The sequence below is a fragment of the Salarias fasciatus genome, chromosome 11 (genome assembly GCF_902148845.1).
Source record: "Salarias fasciatus chromosome 11, fSalaFa1.1, whole genome shotgun sequence".
In the NCBI taxonomy this organism is placed as follows: domain Eukaryota; kingdom Metazoa; phylum Chordata; class Actinopteri; order Blenniiformes; family Blenniidae; genus Salarias; species Salarias fasciatus.
Window position 1 is genome coordinate 17252535 of NC_043755.1, and position 26245 is coordinate 17278779.

At 42.5% G+C, this 26245-nt stretch overlaps 1 protein-coding gene and 1 pseudogene across 1 annotated transcript; both read left to right on the forward strand.

Moving 5' to 3' along the window:
* Positions 1 to 100: 100 nt before the first annotated feature.
* LOC115396901 (tumor necrosis factor receptor superfamily member 11B-like) lies at positions 101 to 3206 on the forward strand. The gene is made up of 5 exons (XM_030102980.1): positions 101 to 112; positions 435 to 825; positions 1757 to 1936; positions 2057 to 2132; positions 2625 to 3206. The coding sequence occupies exons 1-5, from the start codon at positions 104 to 106 to the stop codon at positions 2851 to 2853; spliced, it is 885 nt and encodes a 294-aa protein (XP_029958840.1). The 5' UTR covers positions 101 to 103; the 3' UTR covers positions 2854 to 3206.
* Positions 3207 to 4649: 1443 nt separating this feature from the next.
* Positions 4650 to 26245, forward strand: part of LOC115396504 (F-actin-uncapping protein LRRC16A-like) — a 61927-nt pseudogene continuing 40331 nt past the window's right edge.

Sequence of the window (26245 nt, forward strand, 5' to 3'; positions counted from 1 at the left end):
ACAGTGGTGACCTTTCCAACGCACAGCGCCCACGTACATGAGTTCCCTCTTTGACTATAAAAAGAACCAGATCATGCTGTCAAATCCTGTTTCACCGAACACCATGAACAGGGTGAGTACTCCTGAACACCATCTAAGGTTTTATCATTTAAATTTGAGATTTTGTAAATGCTGTCTATGTGCTAAATCCATCCAAACGCAGCTGGTTTTATTTTGAAAGACTCTTAAGGCCTCACTGATCACTTCTTTGTGTGCTGCAAGGGAATGTGGTCATTAATGGGCAAAACTATGAACAGATTGAATGAATCGTTTTTTGTTTTGAATGGAGTTTATTAAGCCCGATAGATTGATTTGATTGCCTTAAACTACTTAACATCTTATAAATTGTGCTGTGTGTTTCATTGCATCCATGGTAACCCCCGTCCTCTCCACAGCTCCTGCTTCCCACTCTGATCCTCCTCTCTGGCCTCCACACGGCCGCCTCGGCAGTGGACTCCATCCCCAAGTATGAGTATAAAGACCCCCTCACCGGGAAGCCCCTCCTCTGCAACAGGTGCCCCCCGGGCACTCACATGGTGGCTCACTGCACCGCCAGCACCCAGACCAAGTGTGCGCCCTGCGCCAACGAATACTTCACGGAGCTGTGGAACTACCTGCCCAGGTGTCTGTACTGCCACAGCTTCTGCACCGGGAACCAGGAGGTGGCGAGGGAGTGCTCCCCGACCAGCGACAGGGTCTGTCGCTGCAAGCAGGGCTTCTACTCGGCCGACGACTTCTGCATCCCACACACAGAGTGCGGCCCCGGAGAGGGCGTCCTCACCAGAGGTACCGTCTCTTCGTGAGATAGACGAGATGCTTGCATGTGCTCTGAGCTGTGAGTGTTGCTCTTGATGACATTTCATCAGACATCAGTGGCGAGGAACTCTGACCTTAGAGCTCATGTTCTGCATGATTTGAGTCTCTCAATATTGCACCAAACATGATATCAGTGAGATGCTTATGAGGCTTTATTTGCAGCTTGAATGACTAGATTCAGGTAAACATAGAGGAATGGAGATCTTCAGGACCAGGGTTGAACATTCTTGATTTAGACGAAGAAACACTTAAACTTATCCCTAAAGATGAAAGCCATCTGAAACATCATAATGTAAATTTGCCTTTTTAAGTCTGCAAAGTGCACAATGTCTCTGACTGGACCAGTACAGTTGACTGTGTGGCCTTAATCAAATTGAAATAGGTTACGGATGAAATAACATCCTGGAAAAACTTCAAGTACCCCAAAAAAAAAACTACATGATTACTGTAATGTGAGAATTTCTAATTTGTTACCTAATTCCCACATGATTGATTTCAAGTGTGGAAATCACATAGGGCCAACAGTGTGATTGTCAGTTCCTTGGAAAAACACATAATTTCACCTCGATCCGAAGTCAGAAGTCAAGGAAAACATTTGATTTTTAACAATATGTTAATATAAAAATGAATATTCATTGCTAATCCATGTCAGGTTTGACTTTATTAGACTGATTAAGCTGAACAAAAATGATCCTTTGGGGGCTCGATAATCAATAAACAACATTCATTGTTCATGGTATTCATGTTATTCATACTATTGTGTATGCACGGAATGGTCCGTTTCACACGCCAGCTTTGAAGATGAAAGTGAAATGGACCAAGTGACTTTCATTTTCACCACACAGCTGAAACTCTCAGGAAGCCAAACTTAGTCACTAAATGACGTCTTGTTCTCTCACAGGTTCATCGAAAATGGACACTGTGTGTGAAAAGTGTTCTGAGGGATTTTATTCTACCTCAACTTCTGCGCTCGACTCGTGTATCAAACAAGAAGAATGTGAGGCCGGACAGCTGACACTCCTCCAGGGTTCAGTGTACCAAGACACAGTGTGTGGCTCCTGTGAAGATCTGGCAAATGGCGGTAAGAGAGCAGCGATATTCCTGCCTGGATGAAACACTGGCAGAATGAAACACTGTGACTGAACTTCACATCATAAACCTGCTTTATTTTAGTTTGCATTTCATTTTAACTGTCTTCCAGGTGAGACGCTGAGGAGGTTCCTCTCAGGATTCTTGTCCAAAATGCGTGTTGGAAAAATAAGGAGATTTGTCAACAAGTAAGTCAACATGTCTGTTGTTACTTTAACTTTCATTCCTTCTATTCATACCTTTTTTTCTATCTTTACAGCTGTCTTGTTAGTGGAAGAACAAAATTACAAAAATCCAATATTTTTACTACATCGACTTTCCTACTTGAATGTTTCTTCTGACAACTATATCCACTTACTTATTCACACAATTTGAATCAAATTTCCATTGTAATTTAAATGAATTTCAACTGTAACTTGAAAAAAAATTGTTTTGAGAAATGTTTTAAACTTTCATATTTTATGCAACTGGTGAATCAAATTGATTTGACATCACAGTTAAAAAGTAACTGACACTTTGAGTAGTTTTGAGAAGACTTTTGTCTTTTTCAACAAGAGTAGTATAATAGTAACTGAATATGATGTAAGAAACAATAGTTGAACTTGTGTATTGTAGCTTTTTCTTGCTCTTTCGACCTCTGCTGTTCAGACACAACGCTCACCTTTCTCTCCCTGCTTCAGGTACATCCATAACTCGGAGGAGAGGTGCATCAGGGACACATCAGTGTCCAAACAGAGAGGTCCTCTCCTGGATCAGATCAGGGACTGGGTGTACAAGACTCCAGAGAAGCAGCTGTGGAACATGCCACAGATGCTGAGATCCTGTCAACTCAGCTCAATGGCGGACCGACTCCAGAAAAGATTGAGTGACATTAAGCAGCTGAGTCCAAACTGTACCTTGAGTTTCTAACGTAAAAAACACAATTCATGCACAATATGTGCATTTTGACAACACAAAGACTGCTGTTGTCAAAATGCACGTGTTTTTCATACACAGAATTAATTTTGTTGAAAAATACCAGAAGTATCATTGTTTTGCACCTAATTCATCTCAGGAAAGGAAAAACGACACAGTTTATAAGTAGTTTTCTTACGTTTTGTTTGTGTTCCAAGTAAGAGAAAGAAAACTAAACAATTGAATGTATTTTTTTACTTGAATCACGTGGAGAATGTACTCATTAACTTTTCAAATTTAATATATAAGTGTGTGAAGTGTGAAGTTGTGTGAATTGTTGCGTTGGTCTGCAAAATAAAGGACGTGTTGTGGACGAACGAGCGAATCATTGCTGCAGCTTGTAACTTTGCCACACCACCACAAGATGGCGCCAGATGGGGCACATTATTAGAGTAATGGGACAGTAGACAGTGCATGAAGTCAGCATGCATGTTTCCATCCACGTCACATCGTATGTCTTAGTAATGCACTGTGGGTGGAAGCTTTTTGTGTGTCTGATCCACTCCTGGCAGAGAAATATCTCCACACCCAGCATTCACTGCATTCAGTAAGGAGACCTGGCTGTGTGCAGAGTGATCATAAACTTTCCACCTCCGTGCTGAAAGAAACTCTTCAATGGGGTTCAAGAAGGGTGAGCATGGAGGCAAAAAAAATCACAGAAACCCTGGGATATCAGCAGAGTGGTGGATGCCAAGCTGTCCCACAAAAACACATGTATTTCTTGCATAATATTTTCTTTTATTGTCAGTATTTTTATATGATTTTCTGTAGATTTCAATGTGCCTGCAGCAGAAATTTCCCATGTTTTTCATCCCTCTGATCCTGCATTAAATGATGAGAAATTATTTCCCCAATTTTTTTCTTGAAGATAGGCATTTAGAAAAGTAAGAGTCACGCTGAGATAACACTCTGGGATGTGGCACTTTAATTAATTCACTAAAAATAATTAACCGATTGTAATAATGAAATATGCTAAAATGTATTTTCATCAACTACACTTCTCCTCTCTTATGTACATATTATAGTAATACCATAGTCCACAACCTAACCCAAGACCATGTCAAGACCAAGACCTGAGCATCCCAAGACCAAAACAAGACTGAGGCCGAGACCAAGACCAAGATAAACCAAGACCTCAAGGGGATGGACCAAGACCAATGACGAAGACAAGACCAAGAAGAGCATTACAAAACCAAGACAAGACCAAGACTTTGAAGAACCAAGACTGAGTCAAGACCTTGACTTTGAAAATATAGTCTCAAGGCCAAGACTCTTGAATACTACAACTTTACATTACAGTGCACAATTTACAAATACATGAACGATGTAGACTCATTTATCCATTAATTATTATATATATTTTTCATACCCAGTCTGTATTCCTACAGGCTCCCTGACCCCCTGCTGGGACTTGTAGTGTACAAAGGTTCCTCCCAGTGCGGTTCCTGGAGGACCACTAGAGGTCTCCGGTCGCCAGTCGGTGCGGAAGGCAGCTCATTAATACCGGTCTGCCCCCGCCGCCTCCCTCCTCTCCACGCCACACCGGCTCTCCTGTCGCATCACGGAGCGGGGAGGAGCGGGGAGGGGCCCCGCTTCCCACCATTGGCTGCTACTGTACCACCGACAGCTTTACGGTAGGACCGCGGCCACCGGAGGATGAGCGCGAGCGGTGGTCTTTATCCAACATGATTCTAAAGGGACTTTAGCTGATCATTTCGCCCCCGTCTCCCTTTTCCGTATATATATATATATTTTATTATTATTATTTTTCAGCCCCATACTGTAGCGCCCCTGGAAGCCGCCACGTTTTAACGGGATGCACGGATACATTGTCCGGACGCGGCGCGAGGAGGAGGAGAGGAGCATGTAACCGGGAGGGACGCACCACCTGACTCTCTCCCTTCTCTCTCTCTCTCTCTCTCTTTCTCTCTCTCTTTCTCTCTGCTTTCCCCCATATTTTGAGGCTGATCGATGTGCTGACTGAATCTTTGCGGCTGCGTTGGATTTAATCTTCAGCGTTAAAATGAGCGAGGAAGTGTCAGAGGTCCCCAAAGAGCTCGTGGGTAAGACGCAGACCTGAAGCCATGTGTGCAGACTGAACAATCACTGGGTCTCCCTCCATCGCAAGTCTCTGCATGTGCTTATTGTGTCGTCAAGTTTCTACTCATATGAGTGCAGTCCTTCATTTTTATTCTGTAGATACAGTAAAACTTATTGTTCCGAGGCAGAGTGTCATTGTCTTCCCCACTAACTAGAAATTAAACCTGTAGATCTTTTATTATTTACCATTGCTCAGCATTTTTCTCCCTGAAACAGTAGAAAGATGATTCTGAGGGTTAGAGAAGTGCCTTTTCCCAGGATTTTTTTTTCGCTTCATTTGTAAGACTAAATCCTAATGAAAACATAATTGGCAGTCCACACTAAATTAAAGCACGTTTTATTACTGGAGTGAAATATCTAATTCAGAAACAGTGTAACTGTATTTGTAAGAATGTTGCCATACTCAGCACAGTCACGTCTATCACATATTTGTCTCAACAGCCACTAAAATCTTGTAATGTAACAAAGATTAGGAAACATTGACAGTTTGGGTTAATTTTCCCACACGTTTCCTTACATATCATAAACATGATGTACTTTATTCTCCATATGTTTTAAAGCTTGGAGCTGTTTAGAAAAGGAGCTCTGCCACAAGGTGTGTGTGCTGTCAATGGGAAGTGGACTGCAGCCTATATTAGGAAGAAAAGCTGGATAGTTTAGATGTGAGCGGTCAGACTGTGCACAGAACTTATTATAGAGTTATTTTAGCACACAGTAACCTCAGTCTGTTCGGACATCCCCGCTCTGGAGGGTTTTAACGGTCCAGTTCTCATGGCTCCCTCCTCTCTCTCTCTCTGTGTTTGTGCTCACAGACTGGTTGGTTGAGGCTCAGGGTCTCTTTGTTTGGGGAAACGACTGTTGTTTTTGACACCTTGGTGTAATGTTGGATAAGCCAGGCTCCTTCTCTGCCTTCTTTTCTCACACAGATGGTGGAGTGGTTATTGCTTTTTCCCTTACAGGAAGAGTCTTTTTGAGGGTCAGGTCCAGGTTTGGGGGCGTTGATGTGCAGAGGTTACATGTTCTCCCTGTGCATGTGTGCATGGGTTTTCTATGGACTTGCTAATTTCCTCCATCACTCTAAAAAACTGTGATTCATTCTTTTGTTGTAAGCACAAAGAAGAAGAAAATGTTACTGAATCATGTAGTTACTTGTTATGCATTTATTCAACTGAATCATGAACATTACCGCGAGCCACCTCTATTAAATGCAATATCCTTCTGTCTTTTCTATTTGAACAAATGTCAGTGGAAGGGCAAAGTCAATCCTTCCTGGTGGAGTAGAAGGATAAAATGTGGGGCACTATCATGAATAAAATTTTAATGGAACTCACTGTGCTTTTCCAAAGATTTAGAGCACCGTGAAAGTTTAAAAACAGTTTTTGTATGTATGTTGTCTGATCCACCAAAGCTTGAAGAGATTTAACAACGTTAATGTTATTGAAATCCCCTGACTTGTCACATCTTTCATGCTCAGACTTTAATTTTAGATGAGGACATGCATCTCATTAGTCATTTTTTAATTAATGATCAGTATGTTTTAGATGGGACAGGACAGGCATGTCATGCCGTTTGATCAGTGTCCCTTCCTGCAGTACAAGCACAGCTGTTTAATGATCCATCCTGGACCCTGAGCTGAGTTCTGTACATTGTGAGCCCATCGTTGGAAGTATCTCTGTTTTATTTGCACACTTGACACATGGGATTTATTTATCGTGATCCTTTGTCATGTGCTGTTGTCTGGATATAACCAGTCATTGTTGGAAACATTCGTGGTGCCTGTGAATCAGCATGATGCAGCTTGTCTCTTGGCCTGCTGCACATACAAGTCATTCAAGTGTGATGCTGCAGAAAATCGGTCTGACTTTTCTCTGCTGAGTTGTGCTTTTTGGACTTTTTCCTTCTTCAGACATCTAGAACAATCTAACAGCTTTTGACTGACCTTCAGAATTTGAGACAATTGTGTCTGAAAATGGCTCATATTTTACACTGAAGCACTTTCATGGTTTTAGTAATATATATATATATAAAAGAAAAAAATGGTTTGTATGTCATCTATGAAATATCCAAGTAATATGGGAAAGAAATTATGCAACCGAGTGAGCACAGTGAAACAGACAGAGGCAGAGCAGTGAGCGCTCACATGGTGCAACACGACAGAGAAAACACTGATGTTACGTTGTACCTCCAGAGAACTCCAAGCAGCAGTTTTCCCCATCGGTGTGTTTACATTCCTTCCACTCCAGAGTGTGTTCAGAGTTTATTGCCTCCAAACTATTTTCTAGGAGAGAAATGTTAAAGAGGAGAGACACCCTGAAATTCTTTCTTGTTTTTTTTCCTTCTTCTTTTAAGTTATGACAAGAAGTACACAACCACTCATGTGTTTATCCAGACTGGAGCCCATCCCAGCCTGGACAGGGTATCGGGATCAACGATCCATGACAGGGCTAACACACTGACACACTGAAACCTACAAGCCTTCAGAGAACACAGCTTCAACACAAGTCTGATACAGAACGGCGTATCAAGTGAATCTTACCCTTAAAAACAAAAATGTGTTGCTGCATTTATCGTCAATACCAGCATAACTTCATGCACACAGACAGCGTTGTAGCAGAGCTGTAAGGTTGGGTCACTGAAATGGCAGGAAAAACTTGTAAATTGCTGTTTATGAAAATGAAAGTCTGGCATCGTCTGAGTGACTTAACGTGGGCGGGTGTATTTTCAGTACCTCTGCTCCACAACTCCAAAGACGAAACTGAGAAATCTGGAGAAAACCTTCAAAGGCACAGGGACAACATGCGAAATTCCAAAAAGCAAGGCCCCAACAGACGGTTTGTTCGAACCAGAAACTCCCCTGCTGTGTGATAATACACCACTGTATTACCATGTGATCAACAAACATCCACGTTCAAACAACACCAGAGTTTAACTGCAGAGTTGAGCAGTTCGTGTTAATCTTGAATATTCCCAATTCATTCTTCATTGCATTGGCTGACTGTGACACGGTCAATGTTTTCCTTTGGGGTTAAAGACAGCAGCGTCTCATCTCTGTGCCTAAAATATTCAAAACAAACACTCATGAGAAGACATATCTGGACTGACTTTACTGGTTTGGGAAATGTTTGTTGGTGGCTTTATGAACCCGCAGGTCTCCCCTTTTTCCTGCCCTCGCCTTGGACTTCTGCTGAAAGTTGAACTTTTATGTGACTTGTGTTTCTTCTCAATAGAAGCTCAGTGCAGCGGAACAGCTGACTGGTTAAAATACAGACTTCTGTCTACTATCATGAAAAATACCAAATTATGCCAGAGGGTCGTCAGCTTTTTTTTTCTTCAACATGACACCGAAACCTGCAGGAACCCCACAGCAGACGTCCGTGCGGCTCTCTGGTCTCTGTGCTGACATTTTGCACATCGACCCCGCTGTTTATTTAGGGAGCTCAAGGCTGGCAGATGAGCCGTTTTGAACACTACCTAATTATTAGTTCCACTTTGATCTGGTGATGATGTGAGGAAGCCTGCAGGCGAGGCTACACACATGCCAGCACAGATGTACATGTGCAGAATCGCGGCCTGCGTCAGACACATGTTGTACGCACCCTCAGCTGGTGGAGGAGTGAATTAGCAGCGTACGGAGGCGGCTGACCCACTTCTGCTCTCTGAGCCGGCTCTCCGGCTGTGGACACTCTCAGTGGTGATGAACAATCAATCGCAGAAGTCTTTACACACTGAGGGTGTGACGCCATTTATTATGAATGGACTTTACGTGTGTGTCACATTTGCACTGTTTTTAGCTGCTTCTTAACTAAACCGCCCATCAGCACACATGTTGACACACGTCCACACAAACACACACTGAGGGGAAAAGAATACAGTTTAAGCAGAGCTGTGGTCATTCATGGGATTGGAGGACAACCTTCTGTATTTCAACAGCTTTTCCTTTATATGTTTAAGAAACAACTCTGTCACCTTGGTGCAGAAATTAGAAAACTGTCTGGTTTGTCATCCTCTATAGCAAACAAACATGTACCAAGGGCTCCTTCCTGCCTTGGTGAGTTTGTTCTGTTAGAACTACTTGGATGTTTCAGAAGAGGACAGTCTGTCTTTTCCCCTGGCTGGAACCTCTCTGTTCTCTCTCTTCATTCAGGCAGTCGGTTTTTATTTTTCTTGTCTCAAGAGCCTCCAGTAAGGACATCTTGTCTTGCTTTCCTAAGGAGGTGTGCTTCTCTCTTCATCATCTTCTCTATCCTCCCGAGCGTCTTGCCTTCGTGTACTCGAGCACTGAGCTGCGGTCCACGGTGGTCTTCACTCTCAGTTCAGCTGCTCTTCTATTAAGTCCTGTGTTCATAGATCCCACTTCCTCCTCCTTCTGGAGTTGCCTGTATTTTGTCCTTCCATCGTTCCTGATTCTCATCTCACTTAACGTTGTTTTCAAGTTGTTTACTTGTTGAAACCTGGTGCCTGAAGCACAGGCATTGACTTCATCTCCATAAGTATTTATATTTATTGAAAATCACATTGTTATATGGGAGAAATAAACCCTGTCAGTCTTGTGTAGGACAGGATTCTGATTGGCTCCAGACTGCTTCTGCAGCAGAGATAAACAGCCTCAGACATAGAGCCCGTGCTTGGAGAGTAACTTCAGCATAAAGAAGGACAGAGTGTGCTGGGAGTGATGGAGTGCTGCTCACACAGGCCCGATCGCAACACGTCTGTTTGAGTTAATGTGGCTCGACAAAAGCACCTGAACCTTCCACAGAAGATTAGCACAGCTTCCAAAACTCTGCAAGTGTGTTGTGAACTGATGCTGCAGTGAAGGCAAACTGTTATCGGAACAAATGGAAAAAAAAAAAACAAAACAAAAACAAAAAACACTTTTTCCTCACCCACATCAACCTAAACATTTTGCACAGTAATATATTTTTAGAAACAGTTAAATTCAGCAAACCTTATTTATGTTTTTACAACTGTGTTTTTTCTCTTCGGGAATGTGAAAAGTAAGATTTCTTTGCATTTTTGTTTATATATGCATTTTCTCTATTACTGTTGTGAGCGTCACATTTAACCACAAATGATGGAAAAGCCACAGAAATGATTTTTTTTTAAATACTGCCTGTTAAAGCTCAATTTAAGAAATAAGTGTGAGTACTGGGGGATGTTCCTCTTGTTAGACAGGTGTACCGATGTGTGTCTGGACAGAAAGCTACAGAGTCCAAACTCTTGAGAACTTGACGAGCCTTTGTGAAAACTGCATCAGCAAACCTCCATGAGTTTCCGTTTTGTGTAGAATTACATTTACATTTTTGCATGGTTTCCCTCCTGAACCTGAATCACATTCCACATCTCTCCCTGTCTTTGTGCAGAGAGTGTGAGGGATGCGGTGGGGAGGAAGGTGAAGCTGTCACTGAGGAAAAGAGTCAAACTGGAGATCAAAGGAGACAAGATGGAGAACAGAGTCCTGGTGAGTCAACTCCTGCTGCTATCCAGCTCCTTCTTTATTAACTCTATGTCCTTTATTTCACTTCCCAGTTTTTCTGCTCTTGAAATGTTCAGTGTTCATTTCATCGACATCAAAACCTTTTTAGTATTTTTATTTTTTTCCCCTCATTCCTGTAGTGAGCATCGCAGCTCAACACTGTCACTCACTGCTTTGATTTTCGGGGTAATTACCTCCAAATCAAAGGAGGAGAGGTTGTGAACAGCGCTTACACCCACCTCAACATCTCATCTCATTCACACCCTCCACTGTTTATCAGTGTGTGTGTACAGGCATTGCAATGAGAAGTCGTTTCTACAACGCCGCTATCAGTGAATCCTGCTGGTCACATTTGAAAGCTCTTATAATTGACTCCAGCTCGCCTCGCTGCATCCGGGTTGTGTTATTCTCTGTGTCGGGCACACGTCAGCCAAAGGTTGAAGACTCCGGTGCAAATTGCAGAAGTATGCGTTGAACAAGATGTGTGTGTATGAATGTGTGTGCGCGTGAATGATTTATCACAGTCTGATGAATCAGACTCACTGATGCTGAACTGACTCATACTACATTCTTGGATGTACAGAATAACTCTGTAAATGCTTTTTTTTTTTCTATGCTGGGCTTTAGTTGTGTTGTGGAAGTGACAGAACAATTGTAATTCAGTACAGTTACTCGTTGCTTCCTTAAAAAGTAGTCGAGTGATTTTACTGGAGAACATAAAATACAGGGAAGTAATTTTACATTCCATTTACATAATGTTTTCAAGTGAAAACAGAAAACTGTTGTTGTGTTTTTTGTGCGGTAGAGACATCGAAAATGCAACTTTTTGCACAGTGAGATGTTTTGACTTCATGTGAAGACGGGGAAATGCAGCTGAAATGCTGCTGCTGCTCATGGGCACCATGGCAGTAGTAAACAGTTCCTCTGCACTAGTGATGGACAACAGCTTCACTGTTTGCGTCCAGAACGGTTGGTGGTTTTATAGTTGAGATTCATCCATTATATCTTTGCGCATGTGTGTGTGGTTTCATCAAACAGCACCCACAAGTGCTCCGCATAAACAAACATGAATTTAAACTCCTTAAAGGTCTTTTAGTCAGAACCCACGGTATCTTCATGAAGGCTGACTTGCTGTCAGGGGTTCAGAATTATTAATGCAAAAACCAATTTTTCTTATCACCAACGCTTGGCGCAGCAATCAGGATGGAAAACAGCTGCTGCAACTGTTTTAAAGTCAAAAACAGGCTTCAGGGGTTTCACCCGGTGAATGATTTTCTTGAAAAAGAACTGGTTGATAACTGGCAAAAGAGGGGATATTTCAGTATGTCATTACTTTATGCCATAATTTCACAAAATTATGGCCTTTAGAAATAAACTTTTTTCCTGGTAGTGCGAAGTGAAATATCCATGTTTTCACTATAGTTTCAATTAATAGCACTCTGGATTCACAGATTTGAAAGTAAAAGCTGTTTCTATCAGTTTCAGTTTGACGTTTTACCGGCTGTTAATGTATTTCTTCTTTTCTCTTCTTGACGTCTCTTCTTGTTTTTTTGAAGTCTTTTTGGTAAGGAAATAAATAACTGCAAATAAAGTGAAAGTAAGATTTAAAAAAAATGTCTTTAGCATCAGAGTGACATCCATTTAAAACTTTAAAATCAGCAAGTGAAGTTGTAAAAACTGGTCCAATACCAACCTGCAGCTGTGACTACACACACACACACACACACACACACACACACACACACACACACACACACACACACACATACACACACACACACCCTCCACCTCAGTGTTTCCACTAATCAGGTAGAAATAGCAGCTCGGACCATTAACTCCAGGCCAGGAGCAGTAAATCCAATGGCTGCTGAATAATTAATGCCTCATAGATGATTAAAAATGCATATTGGCTGTTTCAGGAATGAAGGAGGACAAAAAGTCGAGGATAGTTAAAGCAGAATGAGTCCCTGTGAAAAATCAGTATCCAAGCCGGGTCCATAAAGTTTGACGGTTTGATCTGAAAGCTTTCAAACGCTGTGAACGGTAAAAAGGCACAGCTCTGTGTGGAAATGACGCGAGCCTTTTTAGCTAACCCTCAGCGGAATAAGAAGCTTTTAGTCACAGCTCTGTGTGGAGACGGACACTAGAGGGAAAAAAAAGAAGAAAAATTGAAAAGTAGCAAGAATAGCCAGGATTTCAGCCTTCAAACGTAATACTCTCACTTATTGAGACCACAATCCTGACACGTGTGGCTACGTCAGGAGTTTTAATAAAACCGCAGTCATCTGGGGACACCAGCGGAGAAGGAAATAAGAGGTGAGCGACAGACGCGACAAGCTTCTTTTTCACATTTGCTGTACTCGATAAACGGTCTGGGAGGTGAGACGCTGCAGGCGGGAGCAGGATCCTCTGCGCTTGTCACTCTGTGTAATGTAGTAATTAATTGAAGACACGTCATTACCAAGAGAATCTGGATTCAGCAGCTTTATCTCAGCTCAGGTAATGGGATATTAATCGAAATACAGACTTCGGGTACTTCATATTGCTTCAGGCAGCTGCGATTAATGGACAAATGTCGAACCCTGTTTCCCCATTTGACAGTCAGTGCAGTGCTTTCACATATATAACAGCTGGCTTTAAATGCCTGTTTTTCAATCCAGTTGAAATTCCTCAAACATCAGTAGCCTGAGGTCAAACACACTCTTGTATTTATAGAAGCTCAATATATTTTTAGCATTTTCACTGTGAAATTGTCTCTGTAACATGTAAAAGTTTGGTCCAATCCCATGTGGTTTTCGCTGTGGCCGTAGCAGCAATGTCACCGTGTGGGAGTGGAACGCAGAAGCACACAGACACCAAACAATGCGAAGGAGTGGGAGTCGGTACTGGGAAGTGAGGAATTCCACTGCAGTGTTTCTGGTATTTGGTCCAGACGCGAAGCATGAGCACGTATCTGCGCCCCGCTTGGCCGGACTGAACAAATAAACCCCTGTTTGTTGTTCCGCAGAGGAGCCGAATCTGAGAGCCATTATGGAGGAAGTGGCTCGCAGAGAAAACAAACATGTCATGGAATTGTAACCTGCGAGTGTGCTCGTATCTGGATGGGATGAAAGAACAATATATTTACAGATTGTCTACAGATCAGATGCCGTGGCCAAATAACGGTGCCAAGTTTTCCTGAGAGGTGTACAAACAGGAAAATGTTAAAGGAGTGGTGCACCAGTGGTAATTAACCTTTCTGGCTGTGTCAGGGAAAGTGTAGCGGTCAGAGTTGCTCAGGATTTATCAGGAAGTGTCTGTGACAGTATAAGAAACACCTCACATGTTTTTGTAAAAACTTTACAAAAGGGGGTTGGGGAGATAAATTGACTAATCCTTCTGACGTGTAGAGAAAATATTCACCTGTGGGTGTGAGTTAAAATCCCTGAAACCTCACAGAGCAGTTCTGTATTTACACTGAAGGCGTGCCAGGAAGAGTCTGGATCATTCTCTCACTCCTCACACAAGTTTTAGCGGTTCGAGTAATGAATTGATGGACGTCTTTAACAATGTATTTTAGGTATTATATCGATCGGCTGTTGTGCATGTAAAATTTTGAACTTGGGTGATTTGTAGTGGAAGGGCATCGAATATTAAAATGAGGTTTTCACGTGTGTCACACAGTTGGATTTGCTTTAAACAATATGGAATGTCTGTCTACAGTACAAAGTGTACAAATAATGAAGGATGGAATATGATTATTTCCTCTATCAATCTGCCTTCCTGTCAAAAGCACACAAAGCGTTTCCATCGGAGCTCAGGCTGGGAGTGAATCATGACAGCGCCAGAGGCTTTCCTTAAGCACACTAAAGCCTGATAGATACAGTCATCTCCTTCCTTTGAAGACCTGGGGATGAAGGAGGTAGGGATAATAGCATCAGTCCGTCAAACACCCCCGAGGGAAGGGGAGAAGGGAGAGGGAGGGCAGGCGGGAGAGCAGCATGGGCGAGGAGACGCACTGTGCAGGTCAGAGGTCACAGAGGGGAGTGAGAGGCAGAGCAGAGGATCATAAAGTGGAGCAGTTGTGTTCTGGTTAAACTCTGTAAAGGAATCTCATCCACACAATGCCAAAGGAGTTCTGCCTCTCTACCTCTCCTCGTCTTCAGTATTTCCCTCAGTCTGTCCCTTTTCTTCTCTCTAACCTGGAGGCCTGTCATTAGGAGCAGCGGGAAAATGGAAGTGCCCCACTTCTTTGTTCCCACATGATCACCTGTAATGTTACCTCATCAGTACCACCCCCCCTCCCCCCCGCCACCACCACCACCACCACTGCTCCCACCACCACCGCACACACACACACACACGCGCATACACACACAGCTCTGTTTTCACCACTCCAGCTGAGTTTCCTAACTCTACCCTCAACCTTAATCTAACCTCAAAACATCTCATCACCTCAAAATGGAACCGTATTTCCTATGAGGAAACACACTTAAGTTAATTAAATGATGGCAAAGCTCTTGGACACACACACACACACACACACACACACACACACACACACACACACTCACACACACACTTGTCTAACATCACTTGTGATGCACTTACTGTAATAGGGTTACACTAAATGGAACTATGATTGTAAAGCCAGAGCTGAATCTTAAAGGTTGTGTAACACATCGACACACACACATCGACACACACACACACGCCGCAGACCGGAGCAGGAGCGTGTCTATCATGTGACTGAGAGGAAGCATCATGTGAGCCTCATTAGCAACGCGCCGTCCTCCTAGAGGTCTAATCATGGTGTCAGTCGGGTTACTAGTATGCAGTGTGAGCCTCTCTGTTTCAGGTAGTTGTGCCCTTCTCTGTGGAGAGCATTAACTTTTCACTGCTGCTCTGTTTGCTGGTAACATTTATGAATTATCATGCAGAGGAAATACATCCCCCCCCCCCCCCCCCCTTCTTAAGTTATCCAGTGTTTTCTATTTTCAGATTTGTGGTCAGAGTCTTACTAAAATAAACCACAGTGGCCTTCCAGGGGTCTTCCCTGCCCAAATAAATCTATTTTTATTTTAGTTGTAATTCCTGAGGTTTCATTTTTTAAACTTGTCTCGCTCGAGTGAACCTGAACACAAAAGTACCGTGTCTTTGTCTTGAAGCTGGAGGTTCAGTGTGAGTTCAGACAGTTATAATCCTGTGCAGCACAACGTCATTGTGCCTATTAAACAGTTAACTCTCCTTCCAGGTCCCCTGTGATTCCTATCATAAGGCGGTGCTCATTATTGACATAATTAGGGTGACATTCAGAGCTAACCAGGCAGTGAAATTGTGTCAAACAGGTCACCATCTCCCCGCTGAGTATATACAGCACTCCCTCTATAGTCCGCCATGACGTTATATTCAGCGGTTTGTGTTTGGTCAAATGGTCCAGTCCATTCAAATTAAAATTATCAAAGTGTTTCAAGTGATAATTTGGCCTTTAATCCTGAAGAGGGTCAGATAGAAAGGAACATGGATTAAATATTGCTTTCAAGTTTAACAAAAACAGGTTCAAATCAGGCGGCCGGACAACTAAAGAAGAAGAAGAGGAAGGGGGGGTCATTCATTTCATTCATAGGTCAATTTAACATAATTACAAAGTCGAGGAGCACTTTTTGTCAGTATTATGCACAAAAATATGCATCTTTGAAGCTATACAACTATGAATCAAGTGTTTGGCTCTCAGAGTGATCTTTTGGTGGATATCCCCTTGATTCTTCATGGTAGATATAATTTGTTTATGGCACTCCACAATCACATGCCGCCGCAGCCGTTTGAGTGCACAGCCACAGAAGAGGATGCAGGGTAACAGACCGTTAGTATCAATCACAACTTTAAAATTAAAGTGTTTAAATGCATGTATTACCAGTATTGTCAGATTAAACAGCTCTAAAGTGAATTATCTTCACTTTATAGCAAACTTACGGTTGTGTGGTGGAAATACACAAATGGTGAGGTCTGCACATTAATACCTGTTAAATCTTGATTAAAGGAGCTCAAGTCAAGTTTTTCCACTGGATCAGAAGGATCAGACCACCTCTCCATCTTTCCAAGCCGTGACACAGAAGCAGTGACTCATTTCCTTCCAAACACAAATCAAAAGCACAGGCATATTTAAACACCCCAGTTAGAAATAATCTCTTTAGCTTTGCTTCATTCCTCCCCGTCATACACAGCAATGTTCACTCTTTTAAATAGAATGACTGAGTCCAAAATGCTCTGACTAATTCAATCCGACCAGGTTTTAAGAATAGAGAGCGCTGGATCTGGTTGAGCTCAGTCAGAGAGGTTAATTTTGGCTCAGCCTTCACCCGCACCGTGCTAACAGGCAGACTACCCTGTGAGCGGTCGGGCTTCTGCAGAGTGGTGGGACGGTCTCAGATGAACGAGTAAGAGTAATTAGAAGTCAGTGTGGTTTTCAGCCCCACTTACTGTGCATTTTTGTCGCGGCTGGTCTATTTCTTGGCTTTCTGTAGTGGTCAGGAACACAGAAAACAAGGAATTCTGAAGTGTTTATCGAAGTAGAGTAGTTGTAATATTTCAACAATAATGCACCATGTGCAAATCTAAGGGTGATTTAAGGGGGGTTAAAAGATTTAAACTCTGAAACTGAGCAATTTATTTCATGGAGAGTAGCTACTTGCAAAATCAGTCAGAAGAGGTATGTGTGTGTGTGTGGGTGTGTTAAGAGAGAGAGAAAGCCTCCACTGACTGGATGTTTTCAGAATAAGAGAGGGTGAGTGTGCTCATTATGTGCTACTTCCAATTTGATCCCCGTCACTTTTCCCCAGCTGAGGAGCGGCCATTCTCCGAGACGTATTACCATTCACCACGCCGACTGGACATTTTGTTATAGCATGTTTTAAGCCCACAATGCCTCACAAAACCTCCCAGGGGAGACATTAACCAGACACATCGCCCGACGCCGCGTTACTCCCACCCGTCTGCCATTTATCTTCATCTCCTCGTAGGTCAGGGTCATTGTCACTCTGGCTGTCTTTGTCATATAATTGACCCTGCTCCAGGTTGTTGGTTTAATAGGGTTCTTTTATTTTATGATTCAACGCTATCGACTTCTAATATGTTGAAGCAAATTGGTCAAATCACCCATTTTAATTTCCATTTTGAAGAGGTTCATTTTTTTTGGTGTGTTTGGATGTGTGTTCATAATCAGCAGATTGTTTCAAATGGCTTGTTGGACTTTGGCGCTTCCTCTCTGTGGGAACCAGCAGCTGAGTTCAGGTCGGTGCATCGTCAGCTGGCCCTCAGTGGATATAATTGAATGGGGTTTGTAGGTCACAGTAGAGTCAGCATTGATTGGACGATAATGACATTTGTACATCATGTCATTGTTAACAGCAACAAAACAATCAGGTCACAGTTCTGTGTGTTTCTTGCTTGTTTGCCACACTGAGGTCCATGTGTTCAGACTGTAAAGTGGCTCACCATAGACCGCTGAAAACCGAACGACCGCCTGCATGCCCCCACCTTTTCGATGGTGGGAATTCAGCCGTGACGTTTAAAGCAGCAGAGCACATCAAAGGAGACGGGAATCATGTGTATGATGCTGGACAGTTTATCTCTGCCTTCAAGGACTCCGTCTCAGGCATTTGCACCCATGGAGCTGCTGCTCCGGCACTGTTTTATGCTTTTGGCTGCATGGCTGCTTTTTATGGCGCCATGCTTGATGTTACACTGCTGTTTTATAGAAGCCTTCAATAGACTCCAGACATTACACTGATGATTGATATGTACCAGTACTCGTTTTTTTATGATCATGACATTACACAGTATTCAAATGTAATTGATATATTTTATTTCGAAAACATCTTTCAGACATTAATTAGTACATTTCTACTTAGTATTTGCATGTACTGGTGTGTGTCCACCCTCCCTCAAGTTCAGACATTCATTTTCTCTGCACAGTTTTGCCTCTTCTTTATCATTCACCTCATTTGTCATTATGTTGAAACAAACTTTTATTATCGAATAGAATAGAATAGAATAGAATAGAATAGAATAGAATAGAATAGAATAGAACAGAACAGAACAGCATTACTCGTAAATGCACAACACTATTACTTTATAAAACATAGCACATATGCAAGAATTAAAAAGTATACTGCAGTGCTTTTAGTTTGCTTACATTACTGACAAAAATGTTTATTTTCACAGAATTTGTGTGAACAAGATTGTTGGCTACAGTTTTTGTTATTTTGTAAATGCTCACAAATAGAAATTGGGACCTTCTTCCAGCAGCACAAGCGCACCACAGTCCGTTCATTCATCTTCTATCTGGGTTTATCCAGCTCAAGGTCTTGATCCCTGCTCACTATGGGAGAATGCAGAAGACCAGTCCATCACAAGGCAAACAGAGAAACAGAGAAACAAAAGAGTGTGGAAGGAAACTGTATAAATGAGGAAAACTGCTGCACGCACAGGAAGAACATGAAAACCTCACACAGCAATTCATGGGGGTTGTGAAACCTGATCAGAATGTACTGACTGTGCCTTAGCACTCTGAAACACTGAATTGGACAACAGCATGGATGGATGAAGGAAGGAAGTTTACTATTTTCTCCTGAAATCATGTTTTTTTTACCCTGTCAGAAATAATCAGTTTAAAAGAACAATGATTTGATGATTGTTTTTTTTTTTTTTTTTTAAGAACACAGACGCCCAACAGCAGACTTCCCCATATTGTTTTATCACACTATTGTTGGTTTCGTTTCATCTTTTTGAAAAATAAACTAATCTTGAGGTAGACTTTTATTTTGCTGCAGGTCAGCATGGCTCATAATCTAATAAGCTGCACAAAATGTGGTGTCATCAACACTGAGCTGCGTGTGTGTGTGTGTGTGTGTGTGTGTGTGTGTGTGTGTGTGTGTTATCTAACCATCTCGAGAGGGAGGGAAACCACAGGGTAATGCCAACACCCTCCCTCCCTCCCTCTCACTCTCTCCCTGCCTTTGTGTCTCTCACTCTTTTTTCTCAGTCTCCAGCTTTCGCTCCGTCATTTCTGAGCCTCTATTTTTCTAACACAGCTCTCTACTCCAGTTTGAAGAGGTTCCCTCTTCCTATGGACTATCTTTTGTTTTTGTTGTTGTTGTTTTTTTTAAGATCTCTTCTCCTCTTCTTTTCAGTTTCTTTCTCTCACTTTTTCATCCCATGTTCTGCAGGGTTATTTGATTTACCCTGAAACCACGGCTCACTCTCACATAGCTACACACGCACACATGCACACACACACACGCACACACACACACACACACACACACACACACACACACACACACACACACACACACACACACACACACACACACACACACACACACACACCTCACGCTATTGTGTCTGGCTGGCATGCTGATGACTGAATGAACCCTTGTCTCTCCAAACTAAACATGCATGAGGCTCGTAGGAACACTCTGCAGGCAAAAACCCTCAATTACTCACATTAGAGTCCAGATTAAATACCCTGATCTCGACCCAGGACCAGGACCCTGGAATATATCTGAATGTTGAACCCATGTGACATTTTTAGTATTTAATCAGTCTTAGCTGTGTTGTGTCTGCGCATCTAATGGATGTTTTGTGATCATTAGGTCCGCATCCTACAAGCACTGGTAATTTATAAGTTACCAAATCAAGATGCTTTGTTTCTCATCTGAGGCTGGATTCCCAGCAGCTACATGTAATGGTTATGCTTCTAAAGCGCTCGCTTATATTTCCATTACTTACAATTTTATTGTCCCCTCATTCATTATTGAACACAGTTTCAATTCTGACTAAAAGAGCACTGTCTGCAGCAGCAGTGGGGAAAATTTTGAAATAAGGAATGAAGTGTAACATAATCAGACGGTATCCGCGTTTATTGATGCCGCTGCTCACTGCAGCTGTGGTCCGATGAGACCAGCCAATCAGATCCGTTCAGGAAGTACCACTGTCAGCCGCCTTTGTTCCTCGCCATGCTCATTTCTCCAGCCGTAAAACACATAATGATGAGCAAGGCAGTGATAAAAGAAAATTGATGTCTCTCTCTCAGCGCTCCTCCCGGCTGCTGTGGTGCGGCGTGGGACAGACGTGCACTGTAGACCAGGGAAGCATGGGAAATGATTCTAACTGATTTGTAGTTTAGTCATAACATCATAAGATGGCTTCTACATTGTGAATGTTTTAGAATTATGTCTAATTATTTCATAATGTTCACTGAAGGTGCAGAGAAACCTTCAGCTTTGTGTCAGTTCAACATGGCACTTTAGGTCTGTGCAGTGATGACTTGATTTTTTTCATTCCACACCATGCTAGCTATTTTATCACTCAACCGTGCGTCACTGTGGAATAACACTACATGCTCTCACCGTTTTGTGCTTTTGGCGCAGTGTGAGTCTGCAGACGTCTCAGGACCCCCGCTGCACTGTCAGCAAATTTCCTTTGCGGCGCAGAATCGATGTATTGTGAAACAAATTATTTTTTCTCCCTGAGCTTCAGGCAGTTAAAGGACCGCTCTTTGAAGCCAGTTCAGGTTTGAGGTTATCTCTCCTTTCACCTTGCTTGTTTTTCTGCTCTTATCAATGTGCTTAAAGGGTTAAGTTTCCCTCCAGAGTCAGAGATCAGCCCTCCTGTGGCCAAAAACCAATACAGCTTCCTCCTCAAACGAAGTGCTTAATTTGATATAAGTTGTGTCTGAACCCTTATTTGTTTTTTTGCTTTTAAAGACAAATGTTTCTATTATATACATACCGTATTTTAAATAAAGTTAGTAATCTATAGGCTATCTATTGATTACTAATCACTCATATTAAAAAAAAATATATACAGCATATAGGAGACATATAGTATTATTATTTATCTATTATTTTTGATAAATTTAATTTGTATTTTCCAACTCTTAACTTAGAAAAAGAACATATTTACTGTTTTTGAACCATAAAAATGTTGACATTAATTAAATAAGTCCTTTTCAGTGGAGTCCTGGTCAAGATGGGCAGTGGCAGACAAAGACTTTTGAAATACAAAACTTCAGCTATCACAGCACAACTGAAAAATAATTGAGACAGGAGATGAAATGAAAAAAAAAATACATATATAAATGAAAACTACTCAAGCTGCGACTCCTCCAGATTGAGAGCAGCCCGTTGAGGTGGCTGGGCCATCTGATTAGGATGCCCCCCTGGCCGCTTCCCAGCAGAGGTTTACCAGGCACGTCTGACTGGGAGGAGGCTGCAAAGGAGGCTCAGGATTTGCTGGAGAGATTATATCTCTGGTTTGGTCTGGGAGCAGCTTGGCGTCTCCGAAGAAGAGCTGGAGGAAGTCGCAGTGGACACAGATGTTTGTGCTGCTTTGCTCTGCAACTGTGACGTGTATGGATGAAAACATTCACAATCAGGTCTGTTTAGATGTACAGATTCACACCGGTGGGAAGTTCAAAGTCAACAGTTTACAAAATAAGTATGGCTTTAGGCCATCGACATAAACATTTCACATACACAGCAAAGAAGAAACTAGATTAAAAGGTTACACAAGTGAGTGGCTGGTCCTTCACTACAGGATACATGTCTTAAGGCATCTAATTTCAAACATAAGAACACAGATGGAGCTCGACAGCATGAGGGGAAGACCTTCAGCATTCTTCTTCCTCTAATACGGATCATTTCTGTGTAGTGTCGGCTCCATTATTCAGTGATCACACATTTTTCACTGCAGAAGACTAACAATTACAGTGTATGACATTCTCAACAGTGTCACTCTTGACAAAAAGAAAGGAAATACAGTGAGCGTAAGAAGCCAGAGAAGCGTGAGGGCATTAGGAGATTACGGAAGAAAAGAGTGGGAGGAAAAGCGAGCGAGATGCTGCACGCTCCTGATTGATTTCACTGCTCCAAGAGCTCAGAACGGGTCATCCTCTCGGCATTAGTTTTGACAAAGATGAAACAGCTTTTAAACACTTCCCTTCATTAAAGATCTCTTGGCTCTGATTGGATTTAACTGTTGGCTCCTTATCAGCAAAACAGCACTTAGAATCTATTAAGTAATTCCTCTCTGCTCTGCTCCCCAGCCTCCTCACTGCTCCACTCATGGCTTCTCTCTGCCCTCCTCTTCTTCTCTGGTGTCCACTTTGTTTGTCACAGTAGCTGATCTCTGTCCGCCTTCTCCTCCCTCTCTCTCTCCTTCTCTGTTTTTTTTTTTTTTGTCCATCTCTCTCCTCTTTTTCTGCATTGACCTAAAAATACTCACTTCCATGGTGCTGCGTCGACGGTTTGCAGCCAGCACATCATGACTCATTAATGTTACACATAGACACACATGCAGACGGAGGACGGCCCGGCATTAGTTATGCAATAAAGAGTCCATGTCAGCAGCAGAGTGAGGAGAAGAATTTAATCGTGGCTGTGCGCTCTCCACTATGCCGTTCGATTTATAAGTGCAGACGCAACTGCTTTTATCTTCAAGCTCCTACATTGAGTCAAAGCCTTTTTCCATTTCTGAAAATTCTCACTATAGTTTTTTTTAATTGACTTCCACTGCCAGCTTAGAAAACATGACATGCTGTGGCTTTTTATTTTACTACTGTGGAGCCAAAGTGATTATATTTTGGTTTTACATTGCAATCAGAAGGGTGAAAGTAATCTGTAGGATAATTAAAATGAGTAATTATTGAAACAAAGCAACAAAGCATATTAATAATCATAGACAGAAAATTGAAAAGTGTTGCCACATGGTGTAGTAGAGCATACAACCTCCCTTAGCTCTTATGATGGATGCACGATGGACGGATTTTAAAAGCTGATTCCTGTGTCTCGAAGGTGCTTTATGAAAAGATATGCTCACTTACAACAGTCGGCTTAAAATAAAGTTGCACTTGTTAGCTTTATTCAGCAATATTTCTGTCATAACTCAAGTTGTACATTTGTGTCAAATCTTGAAAACAACAGCGGCCTTCGGGGTCACCGTGAAGACACTTTCGCTCGCCCAAACGAAAACCAAACCGAGTAAATGGATGGGAAAACGCCGATGGATGGATATAATAGCGTGTGAATGCCGCCCAGACATGATTGATGAATAAAAGCATTTCTGTGAGTAGATTTCCTGCGGCTGAGTGCCGTCGCAGCTGAATGGCTGCTCTGTGTTGCTTCGGCTCCTGCCGAGAGTCACTGTAACTGTAGTCCGGCGTCGCTGTTGTCTGAGCGGCTGAAAACTCATTGACATTCTCAAGCAAGACTCGGCGCTGCAGTGGGCTACTTTCATGTGTGAGAGGCTGTCTGTCAGTGTGTGCGAGCTCACAAACGTGTGTGTATGGGCTAGCTGTTGCCATAGCAACGTCAATTGCATGTGAGTGTGCACATGTGGCTTGGCACATGTGGAAAATGGGAAGGGTGGGCTTCTGATGCTGTGACAGGAAAAAAGATAATCTGGAAATGATAATCCTGTTAATAGCACACACACACACACACACACACACACACACAAAGATGTGCACAATCACAAATTTGTGTTTGTATTATGTGTATCTAATATTTCTGTCCTCCTTATAGTAAGGTCATATTTTGAAAATATATCAACAAAGAAACGTGCATGCATACATGTGTTGGTGTGTGGCATGTGCTGCAGGCCAAGAGGACAAATGGTGCTCCTAAGCTTGTGGCGGCGATCATGCAGCCACCAGTCTGTGCGTGCATACGGGAGAGAGCGAGAGAGGAAGCCTAATAGCAGATGCTCTCTCCGGTCTCGCAGACGTGCTCCAATACCGCTGCCATCTGGTTGGCTGAGTGCGGCTGAGTGTGGCTGAAGGCGCGGCGGCGGTCGCTGTGAAATCACGGGCTGATGGGAAGGCCCGAGGCTTAAATCCACTCCTAGACAGACAGTGAGGAGAAGGCGATGTGGAAAGGAAGTTGCAGAGGAAGGAGTGGGGAGCTGGGCTGGGGGGTGTGAGGGGGGTCATGGGGTGTTAGGCTTTGTCCACTCAAAAGGGCAGATGGAGAAAGTGCTGCTCTGGGCATTGGGGTAGTCATGCATTGAGAGGAGGAAGAGGAGCGTGGAGGGATGAAACTGAAGGAAAATCCAAAAGACCATTGTAACTTGATGTAGACGTTTCTTTAAATGCTAAGCTTTAAATACTTTGCTGTTGTTGTTGGTGCCACTGCAGATACCATGAGGATATTTTTTAGAAGTATTAAAAGTAGAAATTATGTCCTTGGTTTAAAGTTATTTTTAAAAAAATACACGTTTGATATTTCTTATGTTAAAATATATGAATTGCACTGTCAGTCATTTGTTATCAGGTCCAGAAGTGGTTAAATTGACCTTCCTCCTCCCATCACCGAAGAATCCAATAACTGTTTAACTTTTAGAGATTAGTTCAAAGGCTGTAAGGGATGTCGATGAGGTCTGAAATAGATATCCAGCCTTTAAAAATCAATTTTAGTGACTTTTCTTTCTCTTTTTGTAATGATTTTCCCTTAAAATTGATCACCCCCAAAGAATTGGGCAGTGACAGAAGAGATGATCAGAATCTCTGACCTGTCTCGACTTTAGTGCTTGATTTGGGATTAAAAATGAGCTTTTTTTTTTATATAGATTGGAAAGTCCCTTGAAAACCACTAAAGATATTTTACAGCTTTTTCCACTGACTAAATTGGTTTGTGATGAGTAAATTCAACTCACTGGAGTCAGTGAATATATTGGCTCACTTTGTTGCAAATTACCAAACTAAGGTAATCTTTTTTTAAAATCGTCTTTTCTGGTGAATAAAAATGTATTTTCTTACCAGTCTACCTGCAGAGATTGTATGGAAATGAGGCAGGGGGGATTTGGGCGTAGCGATGGTGGCTGGTGCTCTTTGGGAGAGGTTATCTTTAGCCGCTCCGGCCTGCCTGTCCGTCTTCATCACATCAAAACACGCAAACTCTGCCGACGGAGCCCAGAAACGGAGAGGCGGCAAACGCTGTCATCCTTTCTCTTACCGTCGTCTCTTATCCCTCTGTTTCATATTTCACATATTTTCAGAAGCCTTTGACAGTTTTTAGATGATTTCTCATGTGCTCTCTCCACTCTGCAGCCCTTCGTTCACCTTCTTGCCCTCCAAACCAGGCCGTGCTCACCTCTACCTCCTTCTTTCATTTTGTCTTACACTCCTTTGCTTTTCACTTCAACCTTCAGTTATTTTAGTTCAGTTATTTTTCCCCTCATCCTTCCAATCAATGTTTAGCTGTTGTCTTCAGAAACTGACAGCAGTATCATGCCTTTCTGTGGGGACTTCACATCTTTGGATGGAAGCATACAGGAGATTCCTTTCTAAATATTGATCAGCATCATACATTTCTGAAAACAAAGTGCCTCTTTGGGTTTGACCTGCTTGTAAGTCAACTCGTGCAGCTGGAATAAACTGTTTGGCTCTGAGAGGGAGAGTGCTTTCCTTGTTTTATTGACCTCTTGCCTTTATTTGGACGGGTAGGAAATGCGGGGAAACAGAGCAGGGGACTGATATGCAGCAGAAGCCGATCTGGTGACTCAGCTGTCCAGGGCCAAGTGGTTTACTCTCTCCCCCTCTCATCGAGTTGACCCATTTTTACATATTTTCTGAAGAGTTGCAGTACTTTCTGGTTCTGCTCCTTTGTGGCCAGCCCTGGACTTTCCTTTTTTTTTTTTTTTTTCTTTAAATAAAAGGTGAAAATGTCCCTGCAGTGGTAGAAAGGTCAGTGAGTGCTCTGCTGTGTTGTGATGTTTCCTGACAGGATAACATTC